Raw genomic sequence first — 22,674 nt, forward strand, 5'->3', positions numbered from 1 at the left:
CAAACTCACCCCTAACTCAAGAAGAGCTTATGTGGGAATAGAAAAAAAAATAATAACTACAATTCCATAAAACTTTGAGATGCATAATTTGCTATTACTTATGTGCATTAATATTGAAACAAGTGACAACCGTTTTGCTGTTAAACAGGAAAATTCTGGAGCAGAAATTCAAGACAGCAATTTTAATAGACAACATGCTCTGCCAAAACAGCTCCTGCAAGCAAAGTTAAAATCCAGCAGTATTTGGTTAGGAGTAGACAATCAACAGCCACAGGCTGTGCATAATCTTAACACTCTAGCTCACCTCTCGTATTTCATGGCCAGCTCCTCTATATGACTGCAAGTCTTCCAGTATTCCTTCTGCATCCTTTAACACTACATTCACCTGATTATAAATTTCCTTTTCAGATTCTGTAGGTTGGGCATCTAAACAGTAGAACATATTAAATATATATATATTTAACAACAATATGGAATTCAACAGGCACACCATCACCTAGGGGACAAATTATTCATGCAGCAACTCATCAAGAATTTTCATTCTCTGAAGAGCTACTACAGTATGAAGGACTGCAAGAATGTAGTCACATTCATTTTAGTAGTCTTTTAGCTTCAGTTAGCATCTCAAAACTTCACCTGGAATCTATCCTTCCTAACTTATTTAAAATTGAGTTAAGAGAAGAAATCTTGACAAGTCATCTTTATGATTGATCTTTATGATCAATCTCACTTTAGAGTGCAGTAAAAGATCAATGGAAGATACTTAGTTAAGCATTCAAAAGACACACTCCAAGTATTACAGGAGCTGTTTGTGTCTATTGTTATCTAGAAACCATTTTCCATCTTCACTGCCTCCTCTTGTACTAGTTGGTAAGGGAAACTTTTCTTTTACTTCTAAATATATTTAGTTCTCAAAACATATTCTTTATTGCACTAATTGCAAAATCAAAGTTGAGAACAAAAAGATTTGGTTGCAACTTGTTTGTTTTTTCCCCTCCCTCTTCTTTAAGGATAGTGTCCCACTTTTTCAGTTAATGAGCTAAAGACTTTCCAAAAATGTATTTCATCATTGTTTAAAAAAAGCTATACATGTAAGTTTAAATAAATGTCATTCAATAAGAAGTATGTCTTGAGAAAAATCAAATAAAAGCTTTAATCTTTACAATTAATCACCTAGTACAAATACCTTGTACCTGGTTTAACTGATATGAGATCAATTTTTCTTTTAAAATTCTGATGGACACAGGGCTAGTTCCTCTTAAACTGATACATAAAAGAAAAATAGTTACTCTGACAGAAAAAAATCACTTCTCTGTTTAAAGGGGAAAAATATATTATGAAATAAATATCAGGATATTTCAACCTACAATTTCGAATGCCAAAAGTTGGGGTATTAACAATAGAGTCTTTTTTATAGGGACAAACAAAAGCTACCTACAGACAATACATCCTCGTGATTTTGTGCAGCTTAGAGTCTGGAAAATGTCTTTTTGAAGTGCTTTTCCCATAATCCATATGTATAACTCCTACTAACAGTGATGGAAATTAGATACTTACATTAAAAAGAAAAAAGTGAACCACAATATTCTAGTGTTACACACTAGAGAAAACATTAGAAAAAGAAATTTGTATTAGGTGAAAATAAGTTTCACATGCATTGCCTGTCTGGATTTTGCTGTAATATTTGCATAATGTTTCCTATTTTTTAGTTTAATGGATAGAGTGGGCATTATTAGCAAATATGCCTGTATATAGACCTTGCAACAGTTTAGCTATTTTGAGAACCATCAAGAATTAGCATGGATAAAAAAAAAGCTGGTCACTCCTATTTTAAAACAAGAAAAACAAACAACAAAACAACATATAGGAGCACCACATTGATTAGGCATTGAGTAAAGTGGCCAGTGCTTTTCAGGTCACCACAAAGGTCACATTTATAATTTTGAAAGCTGCTGAAGACTGCTGTAAGAAATGAAGACAAAAAAATGAGGGAAAAGAGCAGACAGGTAAGCACCAGTTGACTGGCAGCAGTTCATGCACAAACATGAAATGCTATAGTGAAATACAGACTAAAATGTGAAGCTCTGTAGCATTCCAGATTGTGGTGTTAAATAATGCAATCAAGACTTGCCACTTGGATTATCTCACACTGTGCACATCTCTTGCCTATTTAATGTTTTATGCTATTTTTTCTTTACTCCCTCTAGAAAGGAGAGTTCATTTGTTAACACAGGGGTGAGTGTGTGGCGCACTGCAGAAGGGCCCACAAAAATTCCTCCTCCTCATTTCAAAACCTACTGACAATGTAGTACCATGACCTTCCAAGTTCAGAAATGGAAATCATCTTCCAGATAGAAATTAAGTGGTCTCCACTGACCAGCTGGCTATGCAAGTCAACACCTTCTACGCCTCTGTTAGTGTGTTTCACTTAGGATGTAATCAGCCAACTACTGTGTTTTGTGTTCCTAAAACATTCCTGCAAACCTAAAACAATAGTTTAGACTGAATTTGTTAGGGTGGCAGGGGTTTTTTTTCTCTCGTGATTATAAAAAACTTGTGTGTTTTAAAATGCAGCAGGCACTGGATAATTTCTTTTGGTATATATTACATTTGGTGCACCTAGTCCTCTCCAACAGAAGCAAGCTGTAAACCTTGTTTGCCCCAAATAAATTCCTCTCCCATCTGTAATTCTTATGCACCTAGGAAAGAGCTCACACTTCAGAAGTAACCTAAATTCTTTTATATCCACTTCACAATATGTTTAGGATGCATTAGGATAAATTTAAAAGGCACATTATAGAAATTCTTCTGGTTCAGAGCAACTGGTTTATTTGCTCCTGTGCCAGTTAGGGCACTGCATTCTGAAGACCCATCAGACAGAGGGGAAGGTTTCTCTTCCCAAGCACTTTTATATTGAACAGATGGAAGGAGCATTCCCACATATCACTATGTACCTGTGAACTCCAGCTACGAGACTTTCACTTAAGAACCACTAATTGTGGGACTTTTTTCCTCAATGTAAAGTACACAGAGGAGGAAAGGGAGCTGAACTCTAGGCGTTGGTCTTGACAACGAAGAGAAGCAACCAGCACTGCCAGGCATGCAAACAGCAGGATGAAGGAGGCAAGTAATTTCAGGGATTTCCTCCTTTCCCTTCCATGGATCTAAATTCCTGTTAAAACTTTATGACAATGCTTTGCCTTTACCTGCCAACATTTTCCACCAAAAGAAGAAATTCAGTAAGCACAGCACAGCCTACTGAAATGTTGAGGTTTGACATTGTTGCCCAAGGAGCTGACCTCTGGTTATTCAGGGCAACTTTCCCATTTTTAATCAAATAGTAAATTTGAAATCGAATAGTAAGTTCCCTCAAGTATACAGGGAGTTCATCTTTAATTTTAAATTTATTCAGAACGTTACTGCACTGGATGGAATATACATTTAGAATTCAGAATAACACAAGAACGTATTAAAGACAGAAGAGTAAACTCGAAACAATATACAAATGCTGTTACACTAATTAAATGCTATGGAAGTATGACAACATATTGCACGCAGGGAACACACACATTTAGTGACTCTTTTAAAAAAAATAGTATTTGGCTAGTCTACAAAACTACTCTGGAGAGAAATTTGGGGTTAAAAGTTTATATTGCATAGCAAACACTATTTAAACTGAGAATTTTCCCAGGGAAGAACACATCAAGTCATCTGAAACTGGCTGGGATAAAAAACTCATAGGCAAGGGAGACAAAAATCCCAGACTGCTGGGGATGAAATAATTTATTCATCTCTATCATTACTATGCAGAATGCTATCTTTGTGGCTCCTCTGAAATGTAGGCAAGTTCTTTGGAGGTAATGCAGACTATTTAGAGTGCTAGCTTAAGATCACCATGTGCAAAATAGTACTCTGCACTTTAGCTACTATTCAAATCAGCGAAGTTGGAAAAGATTGTACTGTGACACTAATGACATCAATGTAAAAGTTGAGCAGTGAGTTCTCAACGTTGTAGGTGGCTGTTTTATGTGAACAACATTGCCTTTACTAAGTTGTGCCTTTTTCTCTGCCCATGTTAAAGTGGTACTGCAGAGACTTTAGTAGAATACTTAAGACAACTATTTGTTTCCAATAGGTAAAGTGAATGACCAAAGAAAACATAAGCTTATCCAGTGTTAAGGCAAGGGAAAGCCAAAAGCTCATTATACGATTCATTGGAACTTGTTTTGGGTGTCATCATTGTCAGTCACACAAATCACTGGAATCTAGCACCGAGACAAATTTCTGGAAAAAATGTTAGAAAACACTCTAAAAGCTTTCTAAATTTACAGCTGGTATCCCTATACAGCTTTAGGTACATTAGATGTTTAGCTTATTATGGTGTTGTGCAAGAAATGTCTAACTAGCCTCTCACTCCAAATATATATATGGATTTAAGAACAGAATACTTCTGTATAACTGGGCCAGGCATTGCATAGAATGGGCAAATTTGTTTTTAATACAGAACTTACTTGCTCTTCCACATAATAACACAACATTGAGTATTGCAAAGTTAAGTGCCAAGTCTTGAAGAAAGATCTTGACTGTGTCAAAGCCAAGATCCTGTCAAGGCAAGCTATCTCAGAGTAGAAAGCAGCATGGATACACAGTATAGCAGCAGAAAAAACGCAGGACAGGATCCAAAATGAATAAACAGTCTAACAATTCAGCCATAATGTCACTTAATTTGACTGCATATGTAAACATTTCATGTCAGCAACCTGCTTCCTCACATGCCAAATCTTGTTCATGCTTAAAACATGCACTTTAAAACAAAATAAGGAATCACTGTTTTTTAAAAATAGCAATTTTTATTGCAATTTATTTTAGAACTATGCCTCTTGTATCCAGCTAACTTGAATTTAATTTAGTCCAATTCAGTGGTTAGTATTTGCAGAATAAGCTGGAGCTTCACAACTCCAATATGCTCCCCTATCAGTTCTCCCTGCTTTTCTAAGTTGTATCTATTCTGATGATCTGTAAGAGCTGAAGTGGTTTTAAACACGTTTTGGCTTTCTGTCTTTTGAATACAGCCCTTGATTATCTCCCCTTTATGAATAATTTGCATAGCTATTGTCTTCCAATAACAATATATTCAGAAGAGACAATTGATAACATCAACAGTGCAGGACAAGGGTTTAAAGAAGTTATAACTTTAAACATCACTGAAACAAAAATATATTTCTCCAAGCATTTGCTTTCACATCAGAACTAATATAACCAATTGCTACCATTTCATCAAGCATAACTGTAAAACAACTGGGGTAAGAAAACAAGATACAATGAATCTCTAATTATCAGTATCACGGTACTTCATCATTTTTTGTTATCCTATTCTGTTGTATTTTATTACATGGTCAAAATGCACTTGAGCATTAGTTTTGTTATTTTATGCTTGCTGATGTACAGCTGGGTAAAGCAACAGCACATCCCAAAAGAAAGTAATTAAACATGCACAGCAACAGCCAGTAACACTTACCTGCCATTCTTAGGCTATGTTACATCATGCAATGAAAACTAAAAGCAAGAAACTAAAAAATATGTGAACCTTCCAGAATGCTTGGCATTGACCAGGCATGCTATACATCTCTTCTTTTCTAAAGCAATTTCATCTCTGTACTCTCTGAGCCCCCTCTTTTAAGGAAGGGTGAGGTTAACTGAAAAATTTCAATGCCAAATCAAATAAGGTTCACATATACACCTTTAATGTGATGATGCTGGAGAGCTATGAATAGCTGTTGTGAGCCCATCTGCATATGCAGCATCACTTAGCATGCAGAGGAACACTGGAAAAAAGTGAATCATACTCAGTCCCTTCTTTTCAGATGCATGTATCTCCTTGTCATTTCTTAAAATAATTCAAATTAAAGTTTTGATTAAAAGGAAAAATAATTTTAATTTTAAGCTAGAACCATATCAGATCCCAACAACAAAATGCAATTTAATATTTTATATTTTAGAAAGTGTGTTTTTTAAAAACAGATCAGTGCTTTCTGCAAACGTTTGCTGAACAATTATCCATAGCTCAGGCATGCAAAGCTGCTATAAGAACGGCAAGGTGAAAACACATATTTAAGTACATGACAAATGCAGTCTACTGCAGGCAAAGAGTAATAGATATATAAAATCATCTTCTCACTTTCAAAATCAAGGAAAAAATTTGGCCCCTGCTCAAGGTCTGTGCATGTCAAAACTTTTAGAAGGTTCCCCATGTTAAGGTACCTGCCAAGACAAGAATGAGAGAAAAGAAAATTTTCTTTTTATAAGAAGGAACACCCCAAATATTGTTGATTGAAGCAGTGGGAGAAAGAAGACCAGAGAATTCCATCAGGCATGAACCTGTCCTTCAGGCTGCTGCCCTGATGGGTGGAGGGAGACCCCAACCTGGAGGGCGTACAGCTGGTGATCCCAGAGATGCAATGCAGCTTCCCTGTAAGAAGTGACCATGTCACCAACATCTTCACAGCCACCCTCTCTGAGAAAGGGGCAGAACTCCAACTGAAGGCATCGTCAGTGACTAATTCTGTCCCGATACACCCTATCACCGGTGTCCTGAGCAGGGGTACCATATTGAGGGCTAAGTACCATATTTGCAAGCACTGACATGGTAGCCATGCTACAGATTTTTACCTGATGGGACAACAGAAGGAAAGACCTTTAATTTTCTCAGCCCTTATAATTTTGTCAGAAAGCCATCACAGAAAACTTCATCAAGATACATCATTCCAGTGTGCAGAAAATGCTAATACAAGTACACCACAGATCTTTCACACAAGTTGTTAAAAAACATTTGTAAAGCTCAGACAATTCCACTTTGGACTTTTGGATGTGAAAAATGCACATTAACTGCACCACGAATGACCAAACTAGGATCATGAATGATTTAGTGTTCACTCTTACATAAAACAGGATTACAGTGAAGATCTGCTCAGCACAGATTACCAAGGCAGACTGACAGAATTTTTTGGTTTATGATTATTTGATTTGCAGGCAGATGGATGAACATCACTGACCACAGAGACCCAAAATGGCTAAGCACAAGGAAAGAAAATGTACACAGCAGCATGATGGTGTTTTGGCTACTACTGCAGAGGGGATGAAAAAAAAAGAAGAAAAAAAAAAAGGGCAGATGGATGAACATCACTGACCACAGAGACCCAAAATGGCTAAGCACAAGGAAAGAAAATGTACACAGCAGCATGATGGTGTTTTGGCTACTACTGCAGAGGGGATGAAAAAAAAAGAAGAAAAAAAAAACTCTTTCAAATTGCAGATTTGCAATGGAGTCCCCTAGCCTTTACTGCAGCAGGTATAAGCAACCCTATTGTTACCATCTGAAATGCACCAGCTGTGAAAGGCCGAGAGACTTACTTTCAAAATCCAAGAAAAAATGTGCTGCATTGTGGTCTATGTCCCTGGTTAGCACCTTAATGAGATTACCCATGCCAGCAAACCTAAAAATGAAAATGGCAAAATAATTTAGTTCCAATAACCATTTCCTACTTTAAGCATATGCCTGTGGCTCACCGGAGCAGGGCTCCCGCTGGGTTTGGCACGCTGGATTCATCACCTTCTGGTGGGAAGTAGAATGTGTGCACTGTACAGCCTTCCCCCTCTTTTCCACTCCCCTTCTTTTGAGGGAGGAGTGATTATTGAAAAAGTGAAGTGTCAAAGTTTTGACAAAAAAAGCAAGATCTGATTTACTGGCACTTTTTTATCTTTAACACATTTAAAGAACATGATACCTATAATCACTGAGCAATTGTTTTACATCACTGCAGAAACCCATGGCCAAAAAGCCATTCTCGTTTCGGACAAAAGCGACCTCAAACGGAACTAGTGTCATCATAAGCCTGATTTTTACTGTATCTCCATAATGCAAAACAAATTTTGGAAAGCTGCTTAGCAGTAGCCATCTGTGGCCAACGAACAGTTTTTCCCATTAAATCACATAAAGTGACGAGTTAGATGTGTTAAGACTTTTCCAAAACCAGGAGACAATCAAGTTTCAACAGTTCTTCATATGTTTGCTGTCATTTCCCAGCTAAAAGAAATGAAAAGTGGAAGAAAAATTAAATAGTCATTAGATTAATTTAGTTCAGATAAATTAACAAAACAGTTTTAAATGTTCCCATAAGTTTCAGAAATCAACACCTTCAGTAGGACTATGAAAACTGCATTTCACAACAAGGCAGCTTTTTCAAGGACCCTCCCGTGGTTTTGCAAAGGCTGAACGCACACTTAAGAACCACTGCACTGAAGTATCTGGAATTCACTAGAGTGGCTGCTGCAAGACAAAAAACTCTGATTTCAAATCATCAACAATCCGACATCGGATTCAAGCACAAGATCTAACAATCAAGTTTCAAATCAGTGTAGCTATATCAACCTACCAGCATGTGCCCTTTTTTTTCCTGTTGAATTTTACTTTTACTATAGACAGATGTTTGCTTGGAGGCAGGCAGTGTGACAATAAGAATTATTAATTTATTAGGAATCAAGAAAATGGAAGTAATGTTAAGTCAAAATAAATTGTCTGGCAAAACAAATTTTCAGAACCTGTGCAGCCAAATTTCTTGAGTTCCAGAAGAAAAGTGCAAACAGTGAATGAGGGAAAAGCAAACACAAGAACAGCACAGGATTTATATTTCAGAATCCACAAGATTGAGCAATAAATCACACAATCAACAAAAGCTAAACTGGGAATTAATCCCAGGTTGTTGAAAATTACTCAGTCTTTGCTCCAACAATTTCTACAGAATGACTAAATAGTTAAAAAACTAGATTTGAACAAAAGCAACTTCGAGTGTGATCCAGCTGATTCTACACATAGAACCTCATCACTAGGTGTACTCTTGCTTCTTTGCACATTCATCTTTCTTGAAAGAAGAGAAAATGCAAGGCCTGCTTCCTAAGCCTTAAAACTTCATTTTCAGGATAGTCTGATCAAATTTCCAAGCCTATGAGAAACAAACATTATCTTAGGGAGTTTTTAATTAGGGTCCCTGGTTTAGACATTCATCTTAAAAAGTAACCTATTAAAACGTGTTTCTTTGAAGAGGCAGCTTTTCCACAGCACACTATAGCTTAGGGAACACTTCAAATGCTACTTGTGCACCAATGCTGTGGAAACAAGCAACATCAGAAAGCAGAGAAAGCACTCTTCCAAGTATCTCGCAAGCATGCTCTGAAACACAGGGCTGAAAAATGCACTTGGTCTACTCCCCATCAATGAGAACATTCATAATCTGAAAAAACCTGCCATACAGAGGCATTTGTAAGCAAGTATTTTCTGAGGCAATAAAAAGCCAGAAGTACAACCTGCCTAACTCTGATTTGAGACTGTAGAATCAGATTTAAAACCCAAACCTGTCTCAGAAGTGTATTACATATGTCAATTCCAACATGAACAAGCAAGTAGCAAATACATAGCACTGAGTGGCACTAACTGCCCAAAGAGAACTCCAGCTATACCTACAGTAACTTCCATGCTTCAGCTCTTCAGCTGCATCATTCCCTTCTCCACTAAAATATTTTCAGTATCTTAAGTAAATGCCTCTGTGTAGGTTTTGCATTTGTTTTGATATTAACCAGTCTCCTAAGAGTTCACAGGGTCATGCATGTGGTTTAAATATTGGATAACATTACTTCTGAAGGTCAGAGTAGGGGCACAGAGTTGAAATATTTTGAAGTCTACAGGCAAGCACAAAACCACTGCAGAACAGATTAACTGAATCCCTACCACTTCCTCAAACAAATAAGGGGTCCAGGACTCAGTTTTATAATACAAATACTTTCATTCACACCTTCATCCCTCAGAAAATGTTGCCAATAAAAATCAAAAGTTCTTTCTATGGGCATGAGTTTAGCAAATAGAGAAGCACAATGAAAGGACTGGCACTACAATGCAATAGTAGATACGAAACAAAATCAAGCAGAAGGTGGTAACAGTTCAGTGAACAGCCTCTCTAAGAGAAGGAAAGAAATTGAAGAAGATGAGAACCAAGATGACAACATGTGATATAGGAATACATTTCAATTTATAAGAATATTTTTGAAACTTGTATCTAGATCAACTCAAACAGTAACTTAAGGCTCTCAAATATTCCTTAATACCGGAAGGTTTGCTGTGTTTTAAGAACTATGAAAATGTCCACTCCTCCAAACTGTTATCCAGAAAGACTTTAAGAAGCTAGAAAGAGAGCTTGAAAACTTGATATAGACAAAAGATGAGAACATACAGCATTTCTTGGGTGGATGCTTTCTTCTCTCCTTAGCATTGAATGTAATGATTGCAAGATTTAAGAGGAATTTACACTTCTGACTATGTTAAGGACAAGCTTCTCAAGCTCTGAAATGGCCTTCTAGAAATGGTGTCAGTGTGGAACTTCCCATATGCATGGAAGTAGCTGCAAATGAACGTGCCAGGGCTGAGGTTAGATGGCTCTACACTTCTGTATATTATTTTCCTTCTAAAAGCATAGCTTAGCAGCAAGAAAAGCTGACCTGCTGTTGCACTCAGCTGGAACCCTACAGAGGGACAAGTGAAAACAGACCTGAGAGGCTCTGTCAGCTGAAAACCTGGATCAGTCCAGAGTAAAACAACCTAGCTCATATATGCTTCAGGTTCCTGACAAGTCCAGTTTTACTAGAGACACTTGTTTTGTTCAAGATGGCCCATAATATGCATTTCTGCTAGACCTAAAATGCATGAAAAAAGGTCTAATAGTGTCTCTAATATGACAGATTATGACAACTTGCATGCAGTGAAAGTCAGTCTACAAAAAGCAGCTGTTAAGTATCATCAGCAACATCCTCTGATACTTGATGCCCTGTAAAAACATCACTAGCACAAAAGATTTTTTTCTTGGTGATTAACCACAATGTCCAGTCAGTGTTGATTGATCAAGTCCACTTCCAATTTCCTTTGAAGTCTACGACTTCACCTGAAGTAGAACTACTGTTTCAGATAGATGTGGTTCCAGTTATCTAGCCTTGAGCTAGTTAAACTATCATTGGGTAATGAAGGACATCATCCAGCACTAACTGCATCCCTCTGGAGCACACTGCCACATCAGTCAGCCCTGATACAAAATTTAAGCCTGTATAAAGACCAAAGACAACAGCCAACACTACTACTGAATTTTATATCCTGCAGCTGGGCTTCATCTCAGAGCAAAATAGCTGACTCGGAACATTGAGAACAGGTGACTTTTGTGGGTGCTAACATATCTTTTGACCCACAATTGTTTCAGTGCAACTATAACAAAATCCACACTGTTCAAATTCTTATCAAGAATAACTTAGCATACTGTAATCACCAACATCAACATACTCACATGCCCAGCCTTAAGTACAGTTTAGGTCACCACCTATTTGTTCTCACAGAGCTTCAGATTGCCAACTTCTGTCCACTTTTATTTGGTATCCTCATTCAAAACAAAGTACATCTTAAATCTTGCAAACTGTTTTTTTCTCCCAGGGGCCTTACTGACTTTAGGATTTTATAGTGTAGTGTCCAAAGATAACTCATTAGGTAAACTGACAGTGCAATGTTCACTTAAAGCACAATGTAGACCACTGAAGTTTTCTCTTGCTGTGAATCCAACATTGTAACATCAAGGCTAAAACACTACTCTGTCCAAAACCTGACTGTCCCAGTGAAGCTGCCCAGAATCCCTCCTGGCATACTTTGCAGTCCAGCACAATACTTAAGCCATGTGGAGCAGTTCATGGGAAATCAGAGCGCAAGCCAAGAACATGGTTTAAACTTGACCTACTTGCAGAGGAAGACATACGGAATGCCACGTTTCATTACCATGATTTGGCCCATTACAGCCTTATGGGGTTGTATGATGTTGCGTGTGGTGCCAGGATCAGACAAGCGGAAAGCAAAGGCATATTTTCAAAACAAGTCTTGCACGCATGCCCTTCATCCTCAAGACATCCCTGACACACTTCATTTTTAATTTTATTTCCTACACTAAGCCCAGAGGAAATTTAATAGAAATACATGATGCAACTAAATTCAGCCAAGCACTGAAGAAATTTCCCCCTCCACACCTGAAAACAAACAAAACCCCTGGACGTGAACAAGGATTTTGGTCGCGAGTTGGTGAGCAGCTGGAAAACGTACTTGTTACAGGTAAAATACAAAGACATTTGTAAGGCACATTTTTATTTTTGCTTTATTCTATTGGAAGAATAGCATGCTTTCAAACTAGTTAGAAAACCTAGTTAAATAAATGGATGAAAAAAATGTGTGTCCATTGAAGAATGCCTGCTTCAAGAAAGCAACAGCCCCCCCGTTTTGAAAACCCATACAACATTCCCAAAACAACTTTTAATAAAGCCCATAACTAAATAGGGAACATCATCAAGTATGAAAACTGTACTCCATGAAAACTTTGTGTTCTGGAGTCTGGAGGAGAAAGTTAAGCACAACATTACATGGAAAGCACATCTAATTAAAAATGCAAACATCTTTGAGGGATTGAGTTTTAAAATTTTAATTGGTCATCTATGTACGGCATAAACCTCTGAACTAGAGATATTTTGGTAAAATAGTATGTAAACAACTTTTCCAATACTACAAGTCCTACATTATAGTATAACACTACCACAGCCAGTGTTACTACATAAACAAAAACCTAGCTGAATGTCTTCCTACACTGTTTTTGTAGAAGGATAATCCTATCAGCCTGGCAATTGTTTCAAGGCTTACCGAATGTTTTCTGCCCATAGTTTCTGCCTACAGGGAAAGGAGAGGAAAAAAAAAAAGGAGGCAAGAAAAAGAGAAAAAAAAGAATAGGTGGCTCCCTACATCAGCTGGAATCCAAGGCAGCCCTTAGCAACACTCAGGATCACAGAGCTGCCAGCCTATAGGAGCCAGTGCTGTTTTCTCTCCCAGTGAGGCAGTGAAGCTTCACAGGCAGAGAGAAACTGAAGAATACTGCTGAGATGGAAACAGGCTCATAGGGTATACATTGTGGAAATCACTTTTTTCATCAAGTCATAGTATTTTCCTTGAATCCAAACATATTTTTCCATGCTCAATGCACATTTCTCTTCTGAATAGTGCTGGAGAAGCGTATCTGCCCTCTGACATATTCTAATTCCTACTACTGATATTGGGGGTGTTTCAAGCAATACAGATCATCTGTTGCAAAACAAAATCCCAAAGTAATAAAATACATTGTCCAGAGATAAAATACTTATTCAAGTAATAGTAAAAAAAAACAACCCAGTACTTATCACTCACAGTCTGGAAAAGATAATAGATTTAGGAAGGACAACCTTCTATTAGCTTAAAACCAGAAGATTTTGTATAATTTGGTGTCATTTTCAGGACCTTTCAAAGCTATAGTAACATTATTATTATTAAAAGGATTAGATACTGACATCTAACTGCTGAATCAGACACATACAGGAATGTCACACCAGTTGTGCATAAAACATGCAATTTCAGAGAATCATCAAGGTTGGAAAAGACCAAGATCATCAAATCCAACAATTTCATTCATTGCTGGACTATTTGTTCTACCAAATAAGATTTCACCAGTTTTTACATACCCATTTATGACATACTTCACAGTCTATAGCAACACAAAGATTTGTGCACTGCTTTCTACTTCTGACACCTACCGGCTCTTCTTCCACATGCCACTAATTGCAAATCAACCCCAAGAAGAATAAAAAAATACATGCAGGCAAAAAAACCTGCCCAAAATACATATACACAAGCCCCACTGAAATCCTGGGGCTTCAATCATCAGTATCTTGTCTGAATAATGAAAAACAACTTACACAGCCAGGCAGATTTTTTTATTTTTTTATTTTTATGAGAAACTTAGTATCCAGGCTACTAAAAGCTGTTTAAAGCTGCCTGTGATATCAGTCCTTTTGCCTAAGCTGACTTTGATACAATAAACTGTTTTAGTTAAACATGAGGTTACTTTTTTTGAGATCACACATCATCAATAACGTCCCCTTTCTGAACAAAAGCGAATTCAAAACCTGTCATATCAGGGAAATGGTGGCCTGCCAGGGAAAACAGCCTAGTGAAAAAAGGCTCACATTCCTCAAAACCAGAATTGTAAAGTATGGTCAGGCCAGTGTTTATTCAGCCCATTTTTCCACTTAGAGAAATTCAAGGGAAAGGCACTGAAGAATCCACAGTTCCTATAGAAGAGGCAGCCTCAAAGCCTTGTTAATTCAGGAATGTTTTAGAGGCACAGCTGACACTGAATAACTTATTTGACAGAAGCTACAATAAAATAACTAAGCATGCCCACACAAGTCTGAAATAAAATCCAATTTGTCTGCAAGGATTACTCTTCTTTTTAAAACAGAACTTGTATTGAAAAGAGGAGAGACTAATGCTCAAAAAAATCTGCTCTGATTTATCCTTCAATAAGTAGCTGCAAAATTCTCCCCAAAGTGAAACCAAGACTAAAAAAAAATTAGACAAAAAAACAAATCAAATACTCTTTTGAACTTAATTCTGCATAATGCTCTTTTAAATACAATTATATTGAAACCATCATGGAAAAACCTTACTTTTTTTAGTCCAGGGACATACACATTCAAATGCAACTGACACATTTGCTTTCTCCTTCAGTATGAAATCTCAAAAGCCTTTTGCAGTGCTTTATCTCCTCCAACAGAGGTCACTGCCCTACTATTTGATCTTCCAGAGAATGGGAAGCTTGTACACATCTGTGACCACTGTCTTCGCGCCTTACAGCTTTGAGAGCCAGCAACTTCCTTCTAGCCCAAACACTGAGCTTAGTCCATGATGCTGTGACTTTATTATGTAAAGAGGGGCTGATCTTGAAGTCTTTTTTTTTTTTAAGTAAGCTGAAAACATTCTGTTTTTATCAGATACATAAAGATGCAAAAAAGCACTTAACAAGAGATGTGGTAGATTTAAAGATTGCTCTTTTATTCTTTTACAGAAAAGCTTCTTACTCTGCAAAAGATGATATGCCTATTAAAATTGTGCTACACTATCACATTACTGATGAAGTTTCATATTTCAATGTCAGCCTGTAATTTAACAGCTGTAAAGCTCCCATCTCCAAAAAAAACCTGAAAAAAACCCAACCAAAACAACCCAACAGTAACAGTAACTAGTATCCTAAGTCCTTCTCCTGCATCTCAAACAAACAGAAACAACCCAAAACCTGCAAATTCTATCGAACTGCTAGGAAAAAGAATCAAAATCTTTCAATCCCTGACTTCACTAGTGTCCAGTCCAACTCATGTGCTACTTCTTAGTTTGTATGTCACTCATGAAAAAGCACTCCTCTTCAAGTCTAGTTCTATTTGGAAAAATGTTTTCTTTCAAAACAGTTGAATTACTATTGATAAGAATCAGACTCCCATACATTTCAGTGCCCAGACTGGATGTAGTTCCAGCACTGAGGCTCTGACAAACAGTCTTGGTAATGCTGCCATCTAATGTGCTAGGACAAGGAGTACAATCAGCTGCACCACTCTTTAACACTCAAAATGTTTTCTTTTAGTCTGGCTCCAAACTGTTGCATTCCTTTAGTGCTTTGCAAACCCTACTCTAATGACATTATGACAAATTATCTAGCCATTAAGGTCACGGATGTAAATATTCATTGATGTGTCTCCAAATATCTTTTCAGCATGTCACAAAACTCTACCGCAAACCTTGTGCGCAGGAGCCTGACACTGAGTGTCCATCTGTGAATTCAGTTCAGTGACACATCAGCGCAGAGTTCCCAAGGAGGAAGGAAAGTCCCATGGCCTTCCACATCATGTTGCTGGAAGAGCAGATATCTGTATTTAAGGACAGCTTTCCATTTTGTGTAGTTTCCTTTTTCCAAGACACCAGTCAAACAAAGTGTGTTCAGAATTCAGGAAGCTAATGAAACACCTCAGGTTACAATAGGTTATGACTAGCAAAATTATACTCTTTCCTATCCCATCTGTTTTCAGAAACAGTAAAAAAACAGACAGGCATCAGCTGGGGAAGAGGGATAAAACTGGTCTCTGTGTGGTTTTTTGTTTCTTTAAAGTTTCATAAGAGATTTCTTGCAAGCTCAAGGTTCTACAGCCATCTTTGCTATTTCCAGTTACTTCTTCAAATATCCTCATGAGGCACAGTATTAACTACTTTTATTGAGTCGGGATAGTTTTGCTTGTTAGAAAGCAAGTTTAAAAAACAAAACAAAACACAACCTCAGAAAACCCAAAACTCCAAGACACATTTGTCCAGATTCCTCTAGCCGGGCTAAAACTTATCATCCTTTAATACCATTTTCCATTCCTTTCCAACACACCTTAAATTTTCCCTTAATCTTAAAACCAAACTAAAGGTGTGAAAACTAAAGGATGAAAAGACTATTTTCATCTGCCTGTTGATAATACAGAGGAACATTTGCTGTTCTCCAGTGATATTATACAACCTGCAACTCATTAAGGTCAGTAGCAAGTACGCAGAATATCATGCTGAGTTATGATTTCCTGCATCAGTCCATCTGGGAACTCTACAAGTCCATCTCATCTCACAAGGAGCTTGCAGCAGTTTCTAGGGAAACATAAGTACATATGCAGAACATAAAGCAATTAAAGAATACTGTTTACATTTAATAATCACATCTGACTCAGAAAAATACTTGACCTGAAAATACTTACAGACTAGAAGAACCACCAATATATGCTCTTCCTGTTCCTGCTCTTCCCTAGGCATCTGCTTACATTTGAAGGTTCAGGTTTTGTTGGATATTCAGATTTTTTCAAGGTTTAACCTTATTCAGAAAGCAACATCTAGTTCCATTTGCCCCATTCTTTGAAGCTTAACAAGTTTTCAGTATTCTCCAGATCTTAATGGTGCTTTCCTATTGAAAGAGTCTCTTGGGCAAGGCTTCCCCAGTCCCTTCAAACCCTTCACACTGGTAATTCCCAGCTTAAGACGCTGTTAAGCATTTGCAGCTAATTTGTCTCAGCATAGCTGGAGAAGATGAAAGTATCAGCAGTCAGACAAGGGAAATCTAAGGCTGCTAAAGTGGTAAACACCACCTTGGTTTATAAACATTTTCCCTTCAATACCCGACATACTGTTGATTCACAGTTTCTGAGAAGAAAGCAGAAGTCTCTTGCCATTTGCTGTAGCTGTACACTGGTCAGCCTTCCTCCTTCTGCAGGCAGTACCATTCTCAGCAATGCCTCTTAAGTTTTGCTAGCTTTTCTGGGTGACTCTCACCTTCCTGAGAAGAAGCTGCACTATTCCACTAGAGGAATAAAGGAGGGTTTGTGAAAACATGAGCAAAACCAAGTGCACACATGCAGAGGAAAGATGGTGATGCCCGGAGACTGCACTCAGCTAGAGGGACCCATGGTCTAACTCAGTTTAGTAACTCTTACAATGAATCCATTGCAAATACACATCATGTTATAAATAACAGTTTGCTATTTGGCTAATACACTTCTCCTTGACTCTGAAAGTTAAGGCTACCAAATGAAAAAGGTGTAACTACTGCTAGCACTGGACATTCTTGTTGGTTTCCTATATATTTGGAGAATGTTGCTTGTGCTTGTCCAGTTCCTCAACTCATTCCATAACCCCAGAGAGGCAAGACACTAAACCAGAAGGACAACTGCTCTGACTCAGCACTGCCATAAGCTCTCCTAAGAATTACAAAAATGACAAATGTCATCAAAACCAGTGATTCTACAAAATGAGTATTTTAAAACATGAACCCTTCACTAAAATAAAGGATAATTACTTTAGTGTCACATTTATAAAGCCTTACAGTCTTAAGTTGTGAATGCAAATATTTTCTGCTTTTGCCAAAAGTGCTAACAAATCAATTTAGTCCGCTCCCCAGAACTGAGAGATCTTTTGGATCATTAATCAGAAATGGAAGAAAAATAAATCCTACCTCATGCTTGGTAGACCTTCCCAGTCTGACAGGAGTCAGTTGGCTATGCTGGCACAGCAGAATAAACACAAAGTCTAACAGACATTATCTAAGCATTAGCCTTGATGAAGAGTAGCAGGTTATGATACAAAAGGTAACACCTTCACATGAGCATATGATACCTCTTACATCTTACAAGTCCATTCAGAATACTGGTTTCTGGCATAAGGTAACTGGCTCAGAAAAGATTTGAAGTTGCACAGTAACTTTTTAGCAAAGAGACTGAGAAAGAAAACCCACCAAAACAGTACCTCCTTAGTCAAATCTTCCATAAAGTTTAGGCACAATCTGCCAGGGTAAGTTCTTAAATGTGGCCAAACTACCATACTCAGTGCACAGTAAAAATGCCTTTATTGAAACAATGGGACTTCTTCACATCACTAACAGTGAGAAGTTTTCAAAATCATTACCAGGCTGTGTGATGAGGTACCCTGCAAGAAAAAAGGGGAAACCCTTGCAACCTTGTTCAGCATCCTTAGCCACAGAGGCAAAAATTAGGTTACAGATCAAGACATCCCAGTGAACACTAGAAATTTCAGAAGTTGTAGAAGCAAGTGAGGGAGCAGGAGTTCTTGAAGAGAAAATCACCAGTATTCAGGCACAATCCCATTTTTTGTCCTATAGTTTATTATAATTTTTGCTTCTTATATGTCAGAAGAGTTTTCAAGCAGGTTAAGTTTCAATTCTTACCTACAGCCAGTGCTGCACTCTGTTCTTGGCCTCCAGTCTGTTTTAAAAGAAAAAAGAGATCATGAAAATTCATTCTTTTGTACCAAAATTCTTAAATGTAATGCTATGTGACCTTGCAAAAGCAAATATTCATCTGCTCCACACACTGTACTATTTCTCTGAATCTATTTAATAACCATAATTCTAAGTCTCTTATGTTACTGTGACTTTTGAAAAATATGATAAAAAATAGAATATAGAATTGTGGTTTATTTCTAGGCACATAAATAAGGAACACAATTATTTGGTAAATATGTTTCCACGGAAAAAGGTTGCTGGTGTTGGATAATCCATAAGAACACATATCTTATAATAAATTTAATTCTAAAGAGACAAAGTTGTAATAAAATACCAATTGCAAACTGTTCTACTTGCATTGCATTTTGTGGACACAAACCTTAAAGAAAAAAAAAGAATAACACAACAACATAAATTAGTTCTTGAAAAATTTCATGGTTTGCATGCTGACCTCCAGAGAAGGCACTTTAGAGTCACTACTGAAAACCATGTGCTTAACAATGAAAACTAACATTCTTGCATAGCCTCAGTTTGCTATACACATTACTAACCACCACCTTAAGGCTGCTGAAATAATTTTAACAGTACAGTTTAAAGGATAAGATACAGAGTACTACAGTATCTCATAAAGCTTCACAGGAAGTAACAGTATAACATTAGCTAGGGAAGGCTCTGAAGACCTACAGTACCATAGGCAAGAAGCAGAGTGGAGACCACAGTGAGAAAGACTCTTCATGGCCCACAGAACTGACCATAAGCAAAAAGACAGCCAGACACAACTGTAGAAAATTATTTCTCCATCCCTTCCAGTGTAAGCTTCTCTCTCACAGAGGCTTCTCCCTTGACTAGGATTTCTTTTGAGTAGCATATGCTTTTTCCTTTGCTACTTGGTTTCAGCTTCCCTTTACTCTCTCAGCAGTAAGCAACAGCTAATACTTAAGGACAACTAATTCACAGGACCAAGAGGTGTTAACAGCACTATCTTCATAAGAGCTACAGCAGCTTCCTAAAAATTCACCCTCTGTTACAAGGCATATTTTGATATTATTTTTTCTCCCTCTCCATGACTGCAGACTGCTCAAGTTGTGCTTTGCAATAAAACAAATAAAATACCTAACACTGACTGGAAAACATTGGTCTCCTGCAGGGATGAACAAAACTGATATTGCAAATAGAGAAACCAAAGCCAAGGTGAGACCAAACATTATTTCAAAAGGCTAATTTCCTGGGAAAATAATAATTAAAAAAAAAAGCAGAAGAAAAATCAAATAGGACAAAACATTTAATACCACCAAAATATCCTACTTAAAAATAGATGATTTTTATTTTGGGTAGTCAAGACCTCAGGTTAAGGTAATTTCGGTTTGAGAGTCCAACTCAATTCACTAAGCTTTGGACTTTTTTTTCTTGGACTTTTTTTTTCTTTGGGCTTTTTTTCTTTTTGTTCATACCCATTAGAATGACCAGACTATAGAAGTAAATGTGAAAGTAACAGAGAAAACAACCCACACTACCATATCTTTTTTAAAAAAAGACTTCCTAAGAGCATTAGTTCATTACTAACACAAATGTCTACATTTCCAACTGATAAAACCATTAGGGGGAAAAACTAGAACTGCTTGGCTCTTCACATCTCCCTGAAGAGAATACTGCACTTAGAACCACAAGCATTCACCACCTCCAGGAAAAGTGTTCTGGTGCTCAGGTTGCTGTCCTGAAGGCTTCAGTGAATGAGTGAATGGTCTAGTAGAGCCATCAGGCAAAAGCGAAGCGACCAGGAAAGCTGAGCATTATAGGTCAGTTGGACTATCATCAATAAAAGGCCAAGAGATGTTAGTACTGGAATCCATTAACTGGATTCCTATCTTTTAGCACCAATAGATTAGACTGAGCACACTTGATGCTATCAACATGGTTTATACTGTCAAGCTGATACTCAATTTTTGACTACACATCACACAGCATTTCAAATTTAGAAGTAAGCAATATAATAAAGCACTGTCTAAATAGATATGGATAAGAAAATGACTTGCAGATCTCTAGCAGTCAGTGGGGAATAATCAGTGAACATCTGCTAAAAATGGCCAGATGTGAAATAAATGGTGTGATAGATTTTTTACACAATAATTTTTGCGTTTCCAGATGCACCTTAACTTAGACACAGGAGTATCTAAATGAACAATCACCTATTGGGAAGTTCAGTGTGAGTTACTTGGGTTGTCCTAGTTAGTACAGAAGATCTGCAAAACATCTGAGCTTCCTTCTAACTGATTCTCAACGTTTTGATCTGCAACTTCATACAGAAAGTGCACCAAAAGGCACAAGATGAGCAATGGATACTATATAATTTATTAGGTGAAAACTGAATAAAAGAACCAAGCATTTTTTTTCAATTGCCTGTGATTTTGAGGCAGCCAAGTATTTCATGTTACATGAAATACTGCCTCTGTTCAATGAGTTAAGAGCTCTCAAATTTTTCTTCAGCCTTTTTTAACACCATTTTACAAAGTCAAAGAGCAGAAATATTAATGCTTCCCATCCTAGGAATCTCTATTGCACACATACATGCCCATCCCCTCCCTTGACTTGCAGCCTAACTTCACTACAGCAAAAAAGGCCAAAGCATATGCTGACATCTTAGGCCATTAAACAGGGACAGTGAAGCCTCTAAACTGCAGCTTTTCATTTTCAGAAGAGAACAAACCCAAGCATCATTCCATTCATCAGAGAAAAAGCCTGTAGTTGACACAAGTCAAATGGTACCCAAACATAAAAGACACACTAACTAAACTTGGCACCATTGTGGATAATGAAACTTGAAAAAAAAAACAAACAAAAAAAACCTCGCCAACCAGTGAATAAGCCCTGTGTTTTGGGAACCCACCTCATATTGGAACTGCTTAACTCAGCAGTACACAAAAATAACAGTTAGCTTCCATTATGAAACCAGTCTCTTCTGCCCAACCTTGAGTGAACTAATGAAGAAGCCTCTACACACAAACCTAGACTTGTCAGCAATCAACAGTCAAGATTTGTTTTGGGTTTTTCTACCTCTTAAGAACTGAAAACATTGAGTTGTAAGAAAAAAAATGACAACTTTGCAGTGAGAATCTAAATTACTTTCTGTGCTCTCAATTGGTAACTCAGCTCATCTGGAAACTTCAGCAAGAATTTACTTCACAAGGCTTACAACATTTACTAAAGAAGGGATTCATGTACTTCATGTGAGGTATTAGGCAACCAGGCTTTAGTAGCAGTCTTCAAAACACAGTTCACTCTGCTGCTTTCAGAGAACAAATGTTTAAACAGCTTGTTTGCAAGTTCAAGCAAGTACCAAGATTTGCCTTGGTTAAGTGCATCACCAACTTGAATTCAGTGCCAGCCAGACTTGGAGATGTTGTCAGTCCATAAACTGCCCTTTATGTATTGCTGAAAAGCACAGGACCTAGCTCAAAACACTGCACTGCTCTTGCAATTTTTATAGACATTTTTCCTGCTCTCTTGCATCGGTTAAGAGTAGGAATTAAGTTTGAGGAAAACACTTCAAAAATTGGCTACTCTTAGAAGCACACATTAAATCACAAGAAACAAGCCCAGTCCAAAACAGAACCGCTAGTCAAATACATCCCACAACTTGTGGGTAATAAAAAAAGAACACTAGATAAATGTTTAGTGATAAAACTCAATTTTTACTCTAGTAACAATAACAGATGGCTAAGCTATAAAAAATAAATCACAGCAAAGATCATGTTTCAAAGGAAGTTTCAGGACATCTGCAGATGAACCTATAGTTCAATGCTAAACAGATGCAAACTCCAACATTAACATCAGTGATTCCAGAAGAAGATTCTGCTGTACCTGTATGATAATCAAACATGAGATTAAGTATATGCAAATGTAGTACATCAGTATTGCAATGTGACCTTAGTTCTTT

General features: G+C 37.3%; 1 protein-coding gene across 3 annotated transcripts in view; it reads right to left on the minus strand.

Annotated features, from left to right (window-relative positions):
* The window catches only part of FAM49B (family with sequence similarity 49, member B), a 42,888-nt gene that overhangs the window by 12,679 nt on the left and 7,535 nt on the right, over positions 1–22,674 (minus strand). Inside the window, exons 1-3 of one of the 3 annotated variants that reach the window (XM_010002270.1) lie at positions 6,424–6,766; positions 6,179–6,261; positions 305–426 (exon numbers count right to left, since the gene is read on the minus strand). In XM_010002270.1, coding sequence (XP_010000572.1) covers positions 305–426; positions 6,179–6,261; positions 6,424–6,608 — 390 coding nt within the window. In that variant the 5' untranslated portion in view covers positions 6,609–6,766. Of the gene's footprint in view, positions 1–304; positions 427–6,178; positions 6,262–6,423; positions 6,767–7,410; positions 7,484–22,674 lie in introns of those variants that run through there. The other 2 variants (XM_010002271.1, XM_010002272.1) reach the window with 2 other exon arrangements.

The sequence above is a fragment of the Chaetura pelagica genome, unplaced genomic scaffold (assembly GCF_000747805.2).
Source record: "Chaetura pelagica isolate M959 unplaced genomic scaffold, ChaPel_1.0 scaffold27, whole genome shotgun sequence".
NCBI lineage: Eukaryota > Metazoa > Chordata > Aves > Apodiformes > Apodidae > Chaetura > Chaetura pelagica.